The sequence below is a fragment of the Alligator mississippiensis genome, chromosome 12, assembly GCF_030867095.1.
Source record: "Alligator mississippiensis isolate rAllMis1 chromosome 12, rAllMis1, whole genome shotgun sequence".
NCBI lineage: Eukaryota > Metazoa > Chordata > Crocodylia > Alligatoridae > Alligator > Alligator mississippiensis.
The window spans coordinates 21826460-21845862 of record NC_081835.1 but is presented as its reverse complement, the minus strand read 5'-3'; the positions used below and the strand labels follow the sequence as shown (position 1 = coordinate 21845862).

The following is a 19403-nucleotide window of genomic DNA, read 5'->3' as shown; positions in this document are numbered from 1 at the left end:
ATAACAGATTTTTATGCCTATTGAGACTAAATGTACAAGGTGTGGATTTCAGTTATTTAACACTGTTTTAATGGGCTTTTTTATTTGTTTTACAGTGGGTAAATCAAAGTCCACAGTAAAGGTAAGTGAAAGAATGACTCCTGGTCTCTAGCTAAGAACAAAGATACCATAGTTAATCTCCTCAAGGTGTGTTCACTTCAAATTTCACTTGTTACACTGACCATAAATATTTAGAGAAACTGTTGTGGTCAGTGTAACAAGTGAAATTCTGTTACAGGTTTCCCTCAATTTATGCGATTTATGGGAACGCATGTATCGAATTCACATAAAGGGAACCCACTTTATAATGTAACAAATAGGGATAGGTTCCCATGGCAGGGAGGGAGTGAGGTACTCACCTCGGCCCTGGGAGCAGCCGACACCAGCTACTTATAGCAGCTGGGCTGTACCATGCCCCAACCCTCCCGGGGTTCTGCCAGTCCCCACTCACCCATTCCTGTGGAGCAGGTCTCGGGAGCATCCATCACCAGCTGCCTGCAGCCTCTGGGCTGCAACGTGCCCTGGTGCAGGCAGCTGGTATTAGCTGCTCCTGGGGCTGCTCCCGGGGATGGGGTGAGTGCAAACAAGCCAAGCCCTGGGCGATGCAGAGCACGGCACTCACCCCAACCCCGGCTGCAGCAGCCCCGGAAGCAGCTGACACCAGCTGCCTGTACCAGGGCATGGTGCAGCCCAGCAGATGCAGGCAGCTGGTGTCGGCCGCTCCCGGAGTCACTCCAGCACGGGAAGGGGTGAGTGGGGCCGTGGCCTTTTCCCCTCCCCCCACAGACTTAGCTGCTTGGGGGGGGGCCCTTTATGCTGATCACATAAGAGCAAATTTACCTCACATATAATGAATTATGGGTCTAAATATGCTCATCACATAAGAGCGAATTCACATATAAAGAACCCGCATACATCATGGGAAACCTGTATTCAAACTCATGACAGGTGACAAAGAGGGTCGATTTAAGACATCATGTACCCTATTACTGGGTATACAGTTTGTCTGAGCCCCCTGGTAGATGATAATGCTGTGGTTGGGGTCGGGAATTTGATGCCCCATCCCATAATATTCCTCATATCCCAGTCACACCGCTGTGGGGTTGCCTCAGGTCTGATTTCCATGCTCAGCTGAGTGTCTGAATTGGGTACAAGCAGCCCCAGGTTCCAGTTAAAGACCCAGAGTGTCCCCCAGCTTGATTCCTGAGTTAGTCACCTGATTGTTGACATCAGCCCCTGATAGCCCCAGGTCCATTCCCAGAGCTGGTGCAGTCCCATACTGATGCTGACTCTGGATCTGGTCCCAGACTCAGTGATGTCTGAGACTGATGCAAACATTCAGCGGTTTGTCCTCATTTTCCCCTGACTGCCTCAGTTTTGGTTCCAGACCCAGGGCTGTCCCTAGCCGATGTCAACAATCAGTTAGTTGTCAGCTTCAGAGTCTAGAACACAACAGATGCCTTATATTCAATTTAAGATGCCATACAAACCAGGCAAAAAGATGTTTGGTATGAAATGGCAAACCAGCCATTTTAAATGAAACATCTTTGTGACCAGTTTGCCATTTTTATGACACTGTAAATTGGCTGAACATGTGGCATGTGATATATGATGCATGTCATAAAGTGGAGGAGTTCATGGGATGTCATTTGTGTTTTCTTGAGTTTATTTTTCTTTGCTTCCTTCCTTCCTTTTTTGTGTCCTTGTGACAAGGTATTTAGCAGAGTTCACAGATTTCTTTGGAATCTGACAGGCCACACCATGAGTGCTTCAGCTACGGCCTCAAACTTGTGACCTCTGGGCTGTCAATCGTGCACCTTACTGCGATGCCACCCTACCCCTCAGTTTGTTTTACTGATATGGCATGTGTAGTCTGTACATATAGGTAGCACCAGACTGTACTTTCTGGGCATAAGGTGCTTTGGTCCCTTAGCTAGTGGACTGAATAGAAACGGCATTCTCTGATTTAAGGTGCAGGGTAACAACAGGTTATTGTTCTGATACTTCCTTTAGGATTTGTGTTCTTATACCTATATCTAGGGACCTACTTAACTCGCAGCAACACTAAGCCATTTTCGCAGCTTTGTCCTAGCACATAGAGCCCATTACACATGTGTTTGGTGGTGGCCCTACCCCTTGGCAATGATTGACAGAGAGGCCCCACCCCTCAGGACTGATTGGCAGGGAGGCCTTGGGGAGGGGGAGGGATGAAGGAGCAGTCACCATTTTGACTGCTGGTTGCCCTTAGTCTGGCTGCACCCCTCAGCACTGATTGGCAGAAATGTCCTGGGGAGGAGAAGAAAGAAGGGGCAGCTGCCATCTTGTCTGATGACCCCTTTGTGCCACCCTGCCAGGTGGCGCCTTCCCCTTCTAGGTGGGCTATGAGGCCTGCCCAGGAGGGGAATACTTAATACTTATTTTTATTAAGGTTTTTTTTTTCCATGGGCAACCCCAGATGTCATGGTTTCTGTGAAATCCACAAAACAACGATTTAGGCAGTTACCTATCTATATCTGTCTCCCTGTCTCAACATGTAGTTACCGATTTTTTATCTTTCCTTTTGTTTTTATGATAAGTCTCTTGTTATTTTTTGCATCTCACTTATTGGCATTGTTAGCTGTGATTTCAAAGTATTTGACCATTTGGCAGACCTCTTTCAGGGAAGCGGAGGGAAAATGTGTCTTTTTTTGGGTGCATGACCAGATAAAAGGGTAATTCTTCTAGCTGGCAAAATCCCATCTGCTGAGAGCTGGCCAGACCTGCGTGAGAAGGGTAAGGCTGAGGTACCACAGGCCAAGAAGTTGGCCCCTAGCACATCTCAGCTGGTTCTCATTGGTCAAATAGCAGACAGCAGAGAGGGATTTGGGGCAGAAGGGCACCCTGAAGGTGTGGAACACCCAAAGAGTACGTCTCAAATGCGCATCTGACTGCATCTGAGGTTGGGTGCATGTCACATACACCCAACTTCGGATGCAGACATGGGGGCATGTTGAGAAGGTAGCAGTGTTATGTATATTGTTGGTACATATATGGCACGTCCCCACAAGTGGGAATGTGCTGACCGTGTCTTTTCCTGGGAACAAGTAGCAGCGGCACACTTTGTGCCACTGCTACTTGTCCCCGACGAACACCTGTGACACATCTGTTCTGGCGCACAGCACGTTGCCCTGAGTGGGATTGGGGAGGCTAGGGCCAGCAACTGTGCTAACCCCAGCAGACTTCCGTGGGGTTCTGGGGGTCTTTGGGAGTCGTAGCCATAGCGTTCCTGCAGCAGGGAGTCTGGCTTGTAGCCAGATTTTGGCTCTGGCTGGCCAGGCTCCGATTTTGGGTGGCATGCATTGCCTGCATATGTGCACCAATCTGCTTTTTTTAGGTGTGGGTGGTTTTGACCCTGGGATACCCCCCGCCCCCCAACTGCAAAGTAGTAGTGTGGGGAATGCCTGTATGTGTGGTATGTGGCAGCACAGACAGGTCTGCAGCACTTCATACCACACATCCACATTCCCATAAGGGTCTGTATAGCTAGTAATTAAAGCCTGATCTTTTGAGTTTGTTTTCTGTGTAGAGTAGAACACTGAGGTTCTTCATCCCGCTCTGCGACACCAGACATGTCACTTCTCTTCTGAGTTTCCCCATCTTTTAAGATGAAATAGATACTCCAAGATTCTCCAGTGGATTATAAGGCTTAGCTAATCAATGAAGGCACAACACTTAAGATCTCTGGATGAAAGGTTCTTGTGCCAATTTGAAAGCCATATTGGAAAATGTGCTAAAAGATGGCTAAACATTGAGGAAAGATTACCACTGGGCTGTTTGTAGACAGTCCAACTTAAAGCAATGCACTTCTTTCCTCTTGGCTTACCTTAAAAATATTTTGGAAACCAGTTGAAGTTAAGACCATGGCAAAGCTACAAGATAGTCTTTCTGGGTAGACTAGAATAGGTCAGGATGCTATTTGAGGGAGATCAGAGTAGAAAAGGTACTAATGCATGGACACATGTTTCAGTTTATAATCTCTGACACCAGCACTATGAGACTGATGTGAAACTCATTTTCATACTGTTATTTTGGCATCTATATTCAAATTCAGGATTAAAATGAGAAATAGTGTATACCTGAAGCCAAGTTTTATTTTCCTCTTGGATACACCATTATCTCCTTATCTATAGATAAGTCATTCCACTGACGGAATTAAAGTTCATATTGATATAACTGAGAACAGAATGATCTCTTTATATTTAGAGAAGAGAAGTAAAAGAAAATTGTTTTTGCTGCTTGAAGGAGGGAAGAAAGGAAGAGATTAGGTATGCAGTTTCATGGTTCGAAGGCTATTAAATTAAATACGTTGTTTCTGTTTTAACAGATGGGTAATAAAGTCAAACTTCCCAAACATGCATTGAAAATAAAACAGGCTGGACATGTTCTGAAATCAACACAAAACACTTGTGCCAAACATGAACATTTTTCAGTTAAACCCAGAAGTGAATCAAGATTGTCAACAATAAAAGGGGAAAATACCCATGTGACTTTATTATCAACTCAAGATTCAAAGGAGATCTCAACTAGAAAACATACTTTGATTGTTCCAAAAGATAATACAAATGGAAAGTCCAATTTGCATAACCCAAAAATTGCAGTTAAAAGGCCCAAACAAAAGATTCAAAAACCTCATATCTCAGCTGAAGACCTGAGGAACAGTTTGGTATGTTTAACTCAAGAACAACTTGAACAAATTTTGATGACTGTAAAAGAAGGAGCCAAAACTGTCTCCCAAGTCCAGGATGAAAAGCAAGAAACAGGTAAAGTATATATCCTGCAGCAAAAATGACATTCTTGGCTACAACATAATTCTATAAGACTACCATTCTCCTAAGGTTAGCTAGTAGCAAATTGCTAGTTCAGAAATGAATTACAGATTTTTAAAGCAAAAATGAAATGCTGTTTGAATTATATTTAGATACAAATAGCTGTAAAAAAAATTCTGACACTGTGGTAGTAAAACGAGCCTAAACTTCTCACATGCTATATTTTCTAAAACAGTCCTGTAGAAGAGCAAGACATCTTCATTCTGTTTCCCTTAAAATCAAGGGTGCGTGCTGTTTTTAGTTTCTAGTTTCTAAAGTAAAAAAGTCTCATTAATTCATCTATGATTTAATTGTTGCTGTTCCAGATTTCTATTTCCCTATCCCTATTATGTACTCCTGATAATTGATTATTATTGGTTAATAATAACCATTATATGCATTCCACTTAGAGTGGCAAGTTAGCCAATTGCTTTGTGAAATTAGTCAAAGTTTACCCTATACAAGTTGGTTTTAAAGTCTTGAAATTACCCACACCTAAAGGATATTTCCACATCATGATATAAACAGGTTCTGTTTCCAAAGAAAAAAAATTACAGCTTATAAAAGATTTTGACTGCTTCTGAAACTTTATTATCAAGTCAGGTTGTCCCAGCATATTCTTTAGGCTAGGGACAGACATTACACATACGCCGGTTTAAGTGATCAGAAACTGATTTAAACCTGTAACAGAACAGATGTTCAGTTCACATAAACCAGTTTGAAAATGGCTGAAATTGGTTTGAGATAAACCCGGTTGAATGTAATATCAGACTTAACTGATTTGGGCCAAACCGGTTTATGCGATGTCTGTCCCAGACCCCTTGCTGGTTTACGTTAAATCAGACTACCCCAGCATCCCGGCATGCTGTCTGGGCTGGGCGGGGCTCTGCTCTACAGCAGCTGGCCCCTCCCCTCTGCTCCCTGGCTGGAACTCTGCAGAGACTGCAGGCTGCTCCCCCACTGTTCCCCTCACCACTCCCTGCTAAGCAGGAATTTCCTGCTTCCCTCTGCCATGCTGAGAGGTGTCTGTGTATTAGCTGGCAGACCACATGCTGGCTACAGTTCATGCTGTGGCAGACAGGACAAAGGCAGACTCAACAGGTATCTGGTAATGTCTCTCTGTTGTTTTCTTAATGGGCACCGAGTTAGGGGTGATAAACACTTATCAATTGCCTGCTGGGCTGGTCAGAAGCAGGGAGAACCCCTCCCTAACCAAAGCGTCCTGCCAGGACCCGGCTACGCCCCCCCTCAGCTCAGCACTATAGATCAGAACCACATTTTCTTAGACGTTGCATATACATTGTAAGCAGAAGTTCCTACCCAGAAGAGCTTGCATTTTAGGTAGAAGATGTGAATTTGCCAGGTTTTACTTTTCATATTGTAGACAGTGTGGAAGTGAGGATTTACCAGGTCACAAATAAGTAATGTATATTTTATTTTGTTAGACCAAGCTGAAAACTCTGCTATTACTGCTATTGCTGCTAATCAGATAGAGGAAGAAAATATTATGGGATTACTCCAGAAAGCTGCTGAAGTTTCATCTGCCCCACATGAAAGTAATTCTGATTCAAGCACGAAACAAGCAGCATCTCAGCAGGATGAACATAAAATTATTATGTAGGTAGATCTGTTCAGTAAAGCATGCAATATAAGTTTTTTCTTCCATCTGTACATTGAAATATGTAATGTCAGTTAACTTTTAATTTAAAATAAGGATCTTGACTTTTAAAATACATTGAATTGCTTTTTTTTTTCCTTTCTTCAGCAAGAACACATGGAAACCTGCTGACATGTTTAGTACTCTGGGTGAAAGAGAAGGAGATAAAACCTTATTAGAAGCAAAGAGGGCCCAGTGGAAGAAGGAACTAGGTATCCTAAGATATATTTGCAACATAAATTAATGTATTATAATGTAGCATCGGTCCCCTAATAAAATGTAGAGACAATCAAATTTTGTTTTCCGGCACGTTAGTGTTACTGTGGATTTAGATTTATAACAGTATCTGTCCCAGAGAATAAGGTAGCAAAGTTTAAATAGAATTTCAAAATTTAGGAATGGTAAAAAGAAAATTGACTGTTAGTATGTTCGTACTAATACAGTTCTCCAGATAAAATTGACATGGTTGAAATGAAGTTCAGACCACTTAAAAAATGACTTTTTGCCACATTACTTATGTTTAACTAAATTAAGTTTGTTAATCAAATGCAACTGTTGACACAAAAAACATACTTCATAAGCACTGAGGCTGTATCTTGGGTATAACCGCTACCCTCTTGCTACTTGGCAGTTGAGATGACTCAAAGGAACTGTTGTATACTGGCTGTGCTATCTGACCCACAAATTTGAACCACTACCGCAAAGTCAGCAGGCGGAACACAAACACTGTTTTGGCAGGGAGAAGAACCACCATGAAGATGAGGTGGATTTGGTCCCTCTTCATCATTTTAAACAGATGTGTAGGAAACCACACACAGTTCTGCAATCCCCGTGGTTACCTTGTGTTAAAAAAGCAAAACAACCCTCCTCTGCAACAAAACTTGTTGACCTGCAGGCACGAGTAACTTAATACTTCTTTTCAAATATTTTTTTCAGGGAAAAAGATCTAAGTTAACTGAAAATTGCATTGTAGTAATGAAATTATTTTCTTAAATGCAGCTTCCCATTTATACAACAAGTTCTACATAACCTGGATCGGAATTGTTTTTTAAAATCTAGTTTCTAGGTTGGACCTGGTACTATGACATGCCAGTTCTAGCCTGGTGTAAATTTATAGTCACTAACTAGCAAAAAATGGACTGAGATAAATATTAGATATTTTCCTGAGTAACTGGTTGTCCTCTGAATTTTATGCTCTCTCAATATAGATTCTCTCATTTCTTCTGTTTCTAAAGCCTTGGGAGTGATATTTCTCCTTGGCAGAGCCTCTCAACATCTGTCCATTATGTTGTCACCTTGCATTTTATTACTTCTCTTGTAGTTATTGTTATTTCTGTTTACACAGTAGTTCTAATGAATTTGTTTTAAAGATGAGCAGGTAGCTTTAAAGAAGAAACTAAAAGAAACTTCAGAGGTAGAGACAAAATGCTATTTTCGGGGGAAACCTGGTATTGATAAAACTCATTTGGAGAATTTACAAACAGCCTATCAAGCTCAGGTATGTCTAGCAATGAACTATAAAAAGAAAAAACATGTGCCTTGCATTTTATTTTCCCCATCTAGCAGTGTATTTTGTTCATATTCTAGAATTACTCAAATTATTTATGCATGTAAGAACCTGTTGTCAGAGTATAGCCGGTGCTTACTTGTTGAATCAGTTTTTCAGGCCAAATCCCAAAACAAATTTCAAGTTATTATGCAGTACACTTGGAGATTGCACTTCCTCCACCACACAGAAGAGTAATAGAGCTGCTTTGCAAGTCCTTAACAAAGCCTCTAGGGGTGATAGAATGGAGGCTTTACTGGGTAGGATAGGCAACAATCTACCTTATCTGTCCTGCAAGAGACACCTGCTATACCTCCATGAGACTAGTCTTATCAAGTTAAATTAGCCATGTTATCTTATTGCCTTCAATTTCAGCTTTGTTCATAATCATATAATTCCCCCTGTGCTACTCCACAGTCCAAATGATCCTTGGTGGTCTTTATTCCTAGTTTGGTAGCCTTTCCCCTCTTCTTTTTCTGTACCTTGAAAAGAATTACAAATGGTGTCGTTATTCTTAGTTAAGAAATATTGCAGCTTATTCACTAGTTTTGTTGTCTAACACATTTGACCTATTATCCAAGTACTATATACCCATTAGGGATGTAAACTGTTAAACAGTTAAACAACAATTCTATTTATATTGTTTACCTTTTAGTGGCCTCTGGCAGGAACGTGTCTGCACCAGTCCCTTATGTCTTCACCGTGCACCCCGCGCTGTGTGAGCCTCAGGCTGCTGGCTGGGAGCTGGGGGTATGGGGAGGTGAGCGCAGCCGAGCCACTAGGGGGCACTGTGGAGCCATGGCTTCCCCTCATCCCTGCAGGCAGGGGCTGGGGCTGCGGATGGAGCTGGAGCTGTGGACCTCCCCTGTGCCAGGGGAGGGAGGGAGGTGCTGGGACCCCCCCAACCAGAGGTCAGGCAGGGCCTTCTTGCTGCAGCAGCAAGACTCCAAGCCCTGTGGTAGCCCCTCCCACTGCATTTATGCTGCCACGGTCTGACCCTGGAAGGCTCCTTCATGTTGCTGGGCCGAGCCCTCCCCAACTGGCCCTGCAGGAAAGGGAGGTCCAGTCCCAGTGGGGTGGCCTCCGCTGGGCACACTGTGTCCTTTCTTCTCCTGCCTGTGGTGCTGGGGCTGCATGGGGCCTGGCCCAGCCCTGGGGCAGGGTTGAGCACGCAGCTGGCTTGGCCCGAGGCGGAGCCGCAGCAGCCAGAGCAGGTGGCATTGGGTCTGAGGTGTCACTGAGCAGTGAGCGTGGCCCCAGGGTGTTCCTGAGAGGTGTTGGCACAGCTGTTCCAGCCCTAATGCTCCCCACAGAATCCTTGCTGCTGGGCACACAGTGAAGACATAAGGGGCTGGGGCTGGGCCGTTCCTCCTGGAGGTCACTAAACTAGGTATGTATTATTTGTTAACTGTTTAACCAATATAATTAGAGGATCATTTTTAAATCATATTTACATCCCTAACATCTGTTAAATTGATGAGCGGCCTATTTTAAAAAATATCTTTGTTTACAAACCACTACTGTGCAAGCCTGAGCAGGATGGATTCCCCACTAATAAGAAATAAAAAATGTATAAAACAAAATCGTCCATCCCTCTGAATATTATGCAGGAATTTAATACTCACTCTAACTGGATGTTGACTTTGAAAGTATGTTTCTTTCCTGGAGGTTTAAAAATACTAATACAGTTTGATAAATTATAGCTTTTTAGAGAACAGTATGAAAGGTAAAATTAGTTTGTCTCTGTTAGTTTCATTGGACCTAGGTTACTGCTTTTCTGTGTAGCATTTGATACCCCTAAAAAAGTGTTCATTTTAGTGTAAGAACTGAAATTTACTTAAGACACATTGATTCAGGAGCTTCTTCAGACTTGCCAGATGGCAATAATTGTATATGCATTGCAGTTTTGGCAAAGTTTCTCATGAATAGCAGTTTGCATTACCATGCTAACGTATTGTTTTAAAAGAGTATTTACAATGAAAAAGATGATTGAGAGAATTAAATATACTGAATATTTAAAGTCATGAAGCCACTTTATTTGCAGATTATCTTCCCAACTGACTTGAATATTACTGCTGAAGAAAATCACATTTTTAGAACCACTTTAACTGCAGAGACTAGTGAAGTTGCACCTAGCATTTCATACGGTCCAACTGGGCACTCTTCTAGTTTCAGTTCTCCTGACTTGCCAGCTGCCATTCGTACAGCATTTGTATTAGGGGTAAGAATTTAAATTGCATGCAGCCTCTTATCTGCAAGAAGAACTTGCTATTTTGGGTGTGCATCTTCACTAGTTCTGTTAATAGGACTGCTCAGAGTATTTTCCCTCCCTTGTCATTTAGAGTGCACTGAATGCAGTGTTTACAGTCAGTGATACTGATACCAGGAAGTCTTCCTGTGCAGTCTAAGAGAATACTTTTAGAATTGACATAAGCAGGATCATCATCAAGAAGAACATTTAGATTGTGATCTGTTAACTAATATGTTAATTCAAAAAAGTTAATTATTAGGTATAAGTCTTGTAGAAATAGAAAACGCAATTTTTGCTGAGGCTATGGATAAAAAAGAGAAAGTTTATTATTAACTGCAGCTTACGGTGAATATTTTGAAGACTTTAATGGGAGAATAATTTCAGTCAGATTTTATTGAATGTGAGCTCCAGGATCTGGGTGGAGTTCTACTATGTGAAATAGTGTAGGTATCTGTCACGGCGGGGTCCGACAAGGAGGGCCGTGATCTCCTTAAGGCCCCCTCTCCGTGCCAAGTCAGCCCAAGGGCACCCTCAGATTCTCGCCCTCCACGTCTTTGATGTTTAGGTAAAGTTGGGAGGCTGCCTCATGTCTCCTTGGGCACAGTTAGCTGGGACCTCTGTCCCCGTGTTTTCCTGGACCCACTGGGGGTCTCCCTGTATGATGGGTGCTTCCCAGGCACCCTAGCCTTATGGGCTACGCGTGGCTCCAACCACCCGATACCATGCCCCAAACCTCGCAGATGGGATAGACGTTTGTCTATCTATACGTACACTGCCTGTCTCTCGGGCCTCCTTTATGCACTCGCCCACTCTCTGGGGCCTCCTGTGTACACTTGCCCGCTCTCTGGGGCCTCCTGTGTTGTGCTGCCCCCTCTTGGGCTCTCAGAGCCCACTCGGGGCCTCCCTGTAATATCACCCCTCTCTGGGGCCTTCTGTGTAATGTCGCCCCCCGGTCTGGGGCCTTCACAATAGCACCCTGCCTGGGGCCTGCTACGCCCGCGCTGGGGCTTCTCGATAATGCCCCCCCTTGCTGGGGCTCTCTCTGAGCCCACACTCGGTCTTCTAAAATAACGCCCCCTGTCTGGGACTCGCTGCGCCCACGCTTAGGCTTCTCAATGTTGCCCCCTTCCTGGGGCCTTCTGCACCCACTCTGGGGACTTCTCGGCTACGCCCCCCTCTCGCCGGGGCTCACTGCACCGCTACCCCCTCTCGCCGGGGCTCACCGCAGTACTCTGCCCTTTTCAGGGGTTTACCGCAGCGCTAAGCCCTCCTTAAGAGGCTCACCGTGCCCACACTGGGCTGCTCAGTAGTTCCCTTTCCTGGAGCTCGCTGTGCCCACGCTGGGCTTCCTAATAATACTGCCCCCTCTCTGAGGCTTGCTGTGCCCACACTGGGCTTCCTAATAATACTGCGCCCTCACTGGCGCCGGGGTTCCCACACCGCTGGGGGTTCCCCCTGAGAATACTGCGCCCTCACTGGCGCTAGGGCCCCACACCCCTGTGGGTCCCTTTGAGGCCTCCTCCAACCCCTAATAGCCTCGCCCAAACCACCGGTGTAATACATAACAACACAAACTCGAGCCTCCTGGCTATAACTCAAAGCCGCCTGGCTAAACCATGGTGATCAAACCTCTTCGAGCTGCCCTCCTTCACTCAGCTAGAGCAGTTCCTGCAGTGCTCATATCCTAGCTCCAGGAGCTCCTGCCCCTCTGGCTGCTGGCAGGGAACTGCCAGCCTGGCCTCAGCCCTGGGCTTTATGAAGGCCAGGCCCTGCCCCCTCTGGTCAGCTGACTTCCTGGTTGCCCCGGGCAACCCGCAGCTGTGCTCGTTATGTCCTGCCAGGGCTCTCTCCCTGGCAGTTTCCACTCTCTAGGAGCAGAGCACCAAGGTGCCCTGCGACAGTATCCGTTAAGAAAAGTTGAGGACTTAGTTAAAGCAGTTAGTTACTCTCCTGCTACTGTAATCACTGATGACTCATGCTTGCTGAACTCCTGGAATGCAAACTGAGCAGTGGGACCTTTTAAAAAGAAGGTTTCTTTTTTATTCTAAGTATGTATAGTTTTGCTCTTTTAAAGAGGCAGAATGATATATGGAACATTCAGATATTATATAGGTGTATATGTGAACTACTTTTGCAAGAGATTAGTTTAATTCTGCCTAGAAATTTAGGGCACAATTTCCGCTAAAATTACTTTAAAAAAAGCAGAGAATCTAAATTTGTACACAATTAAGAGACTAGCATTTTTCTCCTTTTAGGAAACTACACCAGTAGAAGACCCTATTAGTACTGTGAAATGTGAACAACAGAAGAAGTGGCTTGAAGAGCTGGACAAACAAAAGGAAGAAGCTAAATTGCGAAAAATAGAGGAGAAACATAATTTGTCAAAGGTAATTGTAATTTAGAATGATGGTCTAGAATAAAAATATATTTTGTTTAACTTTCACTTTCCAGTTTGCTCAGGTAGAAGAATATCAAATTGCAGATAACAGAATATTTACAGATCTGTAATTAAAAGGCACAATATAGTTCACAAGGGCAACTCACCACCTAGAATACTTTTATCTCTGAGGTTGGCATCACAGCTTTTGCCCTCCGCTGGGATGTAGCTACTGCCACTCTGGGCTCCCTCTTCTGTCACTCAGCCCTCCATTATGTCATATTTCATTTCAGTTCTTATGAGGTGTTAATATTCAAACGATAGGGCTTAGTTCCTCCTAACATTTTCCTTCTGTGTGCCTCATAATTCCTCCTTTTTTAGAGCAATGAAATACAGGGTTTCTCTCTAGAGTCCCCTTCCAGCACTCAAAAAAAAAAAACCCCAACCACATTCAGACTAAGCTTAAATGACTTTCACACCCCTGGCTTGAACTACTAGTTCCATGTGGATTTCATTAGTTCTTAATTTTTCCAAAATATAACCCCCAAGGTTATCTTGATGGGGAAGTGCCCCTTTTCCAAATACTAGCTCTAATCCAGTTTTCCAAGATGAATTTTTGAGTCAGTCAGAACTGTCCTCTTGAGCCTTTCCAGCCTTTTTAAGAAAAAACAACTCTGCTTTAACTTCCAATAATGCAGTTAGCTGACCTATCTCCAAAGCTAATTGAATTTTTAGGTTCCAGTTAACCTTATCCCCACACCTGTAATTCTTATTGATTGGAATGTGTGGGTATCCAGTGCTTCTGAATAATCAAGATTGATTCCCTAGCCCAACAAAAGTCAGTGGCAAAACTTTTATTGACTTCAGCATTTCACCCCTAATCTATATGACAGCCTAGCAAAACAAGTACCTAGGAGCAATTAGCCAGGCTGAGAGGGGATCTGGTGGCCGCCTATAAACTTGCCAAGGGGACCAGCAGGCAGTGGGAGAGTCACTGTTCCCCCGAGCACTACCGGAGGTAACAAGGAACAACGGCCATAAGTTGCCTGAGAGTAGATTCAGGCTAGATATCAGGAGGCACTACTTCACTGTCAGGGCGGCTAGGAGCTGGAACCAACTTCCAAGGGAAGTGGTGCTTGCCCCTACCCTGGGGGTCTTCAAAGGGAGGCTAGACAGCCACCTAGTTCGGGTCATTTGACCCCAGCATCCTTTCCTGCCCATGGCAGGGGGTCAGACTAGATGATCTGCTTAGGTCCCTTCCGACCCTAGCAACTATGAAACTAACTCTAAAACCTTGATAGGGAAGAAAAACCTGTTCTATATCTTTTTTGATACATAAAGAGTTTGCTTCAGAGAGAAACTTTCTGATATTATTATCATAGTCATTTTCCCACTGAGTGAAAGGGCTTACAGCTGCAAGGGGTTATAAACAAAGACAAGATACTTGGGGAAAGGACATCCTGATGATTTCAAAAATGTTAGGATGAAAGGACAGAGATTGGAGTGTGACTCCTCATCCTTCAAAGTAGTATAGAAATACTGTTTCTTGAAATTATAATCTGCATCATGTATGAACTTTTTTGACTACACAGTGAAGCAGTGTTCAAGGTTTGCTGTTAAAAAGCTCAAAGCTTTAAAATATGTAAATTTAATTTCTAGCAAGCATGAATCTATCTTCAGATAGAATATTTAAAGACTTTGCAGCTCTTGCAGAATAGAAAATCCATTGTCTGGTGGTTTCTTTCTTCTTCAGTTACTTCCCCCTGTAGTCTACATGGTCTCCTTATTATGAAACTGAAGAAAGATTAATTTGTTTTTTATCAATAAATCTGCTGGCCTAATGAGCCCTTCAGACACCATGTAAATAACTTCTTCAGTGTTAATTTCAGTGTCTATCTATCTTATCCACATAGTTATACAAACTAATATAATATATCCCATTATTAGGTAATGTTTTCATTTCTGTTTTATAATATCTGTGGCCTCCACTGTTCTGGATCTGGCACTAAGATTATCAGAGAGGAATAAATGTGTAGTACAGAGGGAACACAGATTTTGTTACAGAATTTTCTCGGAGTGAGTTTCTACAGCCTGAGTCTGCCTTCTGCATTGAAAAAACATGTAAATGGCACAAAGTTCATACAGTTTAACACAATAGTCATGTAATTCTTGGAACAGATATTCTTCATTCTAGGAAATTAATGCTTCTCAGGTTAACAGACCAAAAAATGGCTTTTTCTAAGAATCTTGTCAGGGATGCTCACATGGTTACTTCTACTTCACAGAATCCCTGACCATGTTTTTGTTTTTGATTATTAGGAAGGAAAAATTGCTTTAAATGTGATTGTTGCATGTTCTTTACTTAAAAGCACACTGTTGTGCCTACCTTTGAACTTGGAATTTGTAAAACTTCATTAGCTGTCCAATCCTTTAATTTTATATTGATTCTTGTCAGCAAGTAACACCCACCAAGGTGTATCACAGTAATCGTTTTTCAGTCTATGTTGGGAAGGAAGATACTTGCATTAATCTTTTCTTCAACGTCCTTTTTAGTTTAGACATATTATATCTCTCTATGTTCCAGCAAAGCATACTGCAAGAAAAAAATCTTTCCCTGCTCTGGCTTTTCATCCAGGTTACAGTTACAGTTGCAGTTTATCTTTCTTAGGGAAGGAGAAACTTAAAAACCTAGGAGAGGTGGAGAACTAGTACAAGATGAGGTATTTTTTACTTTTTATTTTAGCTTTCTAATATAGGACTGTCTTTTCTGCCAGAGAAGGTTTATGCTTGTGAAAAGCGTTAAGAGGAACTTTAGATGGGACGTAGCAATTTCTTTTTCAGGCAGCAAATACTGAGGTTATACCCTCCAGTTTCTTCAGAAATACAGTGGAGAAGGATGAGAGAACTTTCTGTTTATCCTGAATAAAGAGAAGGCCTACAGGGGGCACCTTGGTCCTTTTGGCTTCTGTGGGTGTCATGTAAAAAATGCCTACTTGCAAAAGAACACACCTCCAGGTGCTTTTAGACGACAGCTTGCTCTGGAAGTAAAAACAAAATATCTCCTCTATAGAAACTGCAGGCAATGCAAGAATTATATTACCATTGCCTCTGATCAGGATCTTTGTGATTTTTGGGAGGTCATGGTTGCCTTGGGTAAAGACACTCAAATGCTCTTCCCTAAGACTGGGCTTTATGCAGCTCCCACCTTTGCAAGGACCTTAAACATGGGGCACTCCTAGTATTGATGCAGTATTTCTTTTCGGATGGTAGAGTCTGGCTGAAGAGTTTTTAGGGAAAAGAAATCGAGAGATTCCAAATGGAAGGGCCTGATACAAAATATACCATGTGAATTACTGTCCAGAACTAAAGTGGAGGAAATAATGGGACTTTGAGAAAGATGAATAAAAGTTTTTTTTCATACATGGCTATAAAGAGAGTGTTTTTAAAAAGCATGAAAGCTTGCTGCTGCCATTGTGTGTAGTGCTACAGAGAAAATACATGGGCAACAGGAGGAGGGGGGATATAACTAAATCATTAAACAGCCTTGCAAAATTAATAGAAATATTATGAAACAGAATAATATATATTTTAAGACCAGGTTGCAAAGAAAGCAGAATAGAAAACTCTGATCTGTTATTTGCTTACGTTGTATGGGACGGAAGGCTTCTTGATAACTTTATTTTTTGCACTTTCTAGATTTTTAGCAATATTTTGTGAATATTTTTAACCAAAAAGTTTAGTCTGAATGTTGGATGAAGACTTCGATCCTTTTCATTTTCCCATTTTGATTTTTTTTTTGCAAACATCTAGTTGGTCTAATAAAAGATATCACCTCTTCCACAAGTTCTGATTCCTTTTGACTCCATATCCTATAGTTCCACTGCAGCACTTGCAGAGTAGCAAGTCCTGATGTATAATTTCTGTCAAAACAGCACTATAACTTAAAAATATGTAGTTGAACATACTTTATGTAACTGAATGTAATTAAATGTATTTTCATTTTCTTGTTGCTTCATATCTGTTTAGGCTGAAGAGCATGACAGATGGGCAATGCATTTTGATTCTTTAAAGAACCACCTTAGTGCTAATCAACAACACCCCTTAAATGGAACATACAAAAAGCAGCCTGAAATTCTTTGTCTGTCCCCCGACCCTAAGGAGCTGACTGCTTTTATTCATCCTTTTTCACCTGCAGCTTTAGGCCATACCCTGTCTTCAAAGGTGGATAATGTAGGGAAAACTATTGAAAACAGTGCTTTGGAACAAAGTCAGAAAGCCAAGTGAGTGAAATCTTCAACTACAGTAGTTTTCCTAATCCATTCCTGTCTAACCGTAACTTAGATTTTGCATTAATTTGTTTTTTACTCTGCTTTTTAGCAACTTGTATTTTTGTTTCACATGATACCATTAGGAAAAAAAAACACGTGTTCCTAGTACTCACTAAAAAAAAAGTCTAACATTTTTATTCAATCTCATTGATTACAGTGAAACTCCATAGTACTGGGTCTGTGCCTACACTGACAGTTAAGGTTAACCTTTAGCTCAGTCACAAACCCATACATACTGGCTATTTATACTTTAAACTTGTTAGCACTACCTTAGGCTCTGGAAGAAATTCAGCCCACGGTTGGAAGGTCACTGAACTCCTGGTAAGGGATTGATTTTGACACTGCTTACCTCCTGTTCTTTTCTGTAGTGTGTTTGGAATTTCCTGTGATCACTGTAGTTTTGGAGCACAGGAAGTTGGCCACCAGCAATCCCACAATTCCCTGTTCCTGTCTTTTGGTCCTTCTTCACTCTAGTTCCTTTTCCCATTGCCCAAAAGTAGAGACAAACCCAGAAGAAGAATAGTTTGCAGACAGATTCCTGGATGGACTGTGCAAGGGAATCGATTATATATCATAGTACTTTAAGAAGCGGCACAATGTGGACAGCTTTGGTGCAGGTTAGAGCACGATATGGATAGAAAAACATGCCTCATGATTTAAGCCGGATGAGAATGACCTGAAGGTAGAGCCAGACAATCAACACAGACATTCTCTGAATAAAAGTGCCATGTGATGACATGAAAATACAACCTTGATGACATGAAAATACAATCTAGCTGAGAAGTCAGAATAATTAAGGCTGTGGGATTCTTTTCTTCTTTAAATACAAAATATTTACATTTTTTTCTGTTTGCAGTTTCCTTCGTTCAATGACTGCTCTTTTAGATCCTGCACAAATTGAGGAAAGAGACAGGCGGCGGCAGAAACAGTTGGAACATCAGGTGCAATCATATTTGAAACTGATATAATTTTCAGAGTAGAAAGAATGAAAAAATGGAAGCAAATTGATACAGTTAAGAGTAGGGGAATGGGTTCCAGAATATGTGGTTTCTAGACCCCAGAGCAGTTATTTCACCATCTGTGCTTCAGAATACCTGTTTAAACAGTTATAATGGTATTTCACTCATAGGTACAGGTTTAAGAGTTGCAGTATTATTATATATTTTCAAGGCAAAAATATAAGACATCCTTCAGGACCTAAAAGTATTGTTGTGCCTCTTTCCTTCAACCTCCACAGATCATAACTAAACATAGAATTCCTGATCCATGAATGTGCTTTTTTTCTCATTTACAGTAAAGCTGCCTTTACAACACTATAAATACATTTACAGCCACTGCAGGTCCTTTTATACTGCCAAAACAATGTAGAGCGTTTTAGTGTAAATGAAGACTGGTCCCATGTCATACACTTATTATAGCTCAGGGGTGGGCAAAATGTGGCCCACCAGGCCATTCTGTCCGGCCCGCGGGGCCCCTAAAAATGTAGAAAATTAATATTTATCTGCCCCTGGCTGCCTCCCATGTGGCTGTCAATGGCTTGCCAAAACTCAGTAAGTGGCCCTCGGCCTGAAATAATTGCCTGCCCCTGTTATAGCTGATCTATTTCAGGGTAAACTACCAACTCAGATTATACCAATTTCTTTGTTATCACATCAGGGAGCTGATCTTAAAAAAAAAAAAAAAGAAATCAAAGTGATAGGATGGAGAGGGCATATATGTACATCCTTGTGCATTTTGAGGCTTGTTTTAAAATTTTATTTTGCTTTTGTTTACTTCTTGCTCTAAATACTTGAGCTAAATTTGCTAGAAAACTAAATTCCATTTGCTTTTTGTAGTTCAAAAATATTTTCTATTGTATTTAACTCATATTGTATATGTATATATAGATATATTTTCTAATGTATGCACAGAAGACTAAAGTATGCAGAATGCATGTTTTATAGGAAATATGTTTTAATTATACTTAATTTTATTATGATTTTGGCATTACTAGAAAGCTATAATGGCTCAAGTGGAGGAAAAACGAAGGAAGAAGCAACTGGAGGAAGAGCAGAGAAAATGGGAAGAACAAGAAGAAGAACGCCGTCTAGCACGAGAACGAGAACTCATGCAAAAGCAGTTTGAAGAAGATATGCTCAAACAAAAAGAAAAGGATGTGAGTGTTAGCATTGTAATGACTTTGTATTCTGTGCAAGTAAATGGCAAGATTTAATTGAGCTGTCAGTTCCTACTAGATGTACAAATAATTGATGAATAATACTATTATTCAGTGCATGAAACAACAGTAGCATTGAAACTTCATTTGCAACCACAATTAAACATCACAAATGACCTTTTTGAAGCAGTGCAAGGTATTTTGCT

At 42.0% G+C, this 19403-nt stretch overlaps 1 protein-coding gene across 3 annotated transcripts in view; it reads left to right on the top strand.

Annotated features, from left to right (window-relative positions):
- CCDC66 (coiled-coil domain containing 66) overlaps positions 1-19403 on the top strand; it is a 48454-nt gene that overhangs the window by 5088 nt on the left and 23963 nt on the right. For 2 of the 3 annotated variants that reach the window (XM_059715467.1, XM_059715468.1), the window contains exons 3-12: positions 96-121; positions 4403-4838; positions 6329-6500; positions 6649-6752; positions 7911-8038; positions 10131-10307; positions 12593-12724; positions 16741-16994; positions 17899-17983; positions 19036-19197. In XM_059715467.1, the coding sequence (XP_059571450.1) occupies positions 96-121; positions 4403-4838; positions 6329-6500; positions 6649-6752; positions 7911-8038; positions 10131-10307; positions 12593-12724; positions 16741-16994; positions 17899-17983; positions 19036-19197 (1676 nt within the window). The remainder of the gene's footprint in view (positions 1-95; positions 122-4402; positions 4839-6328; positions 6501-6648; positions 6753-7910; positions 8039-10130; positions 10308-12592; positions 12725-16740; positions 16995-17898; positions 17984-19035; positions 19198-19403) is intronic. The other variant, XM_059715469.1, reaches the window with a different exon arrangement.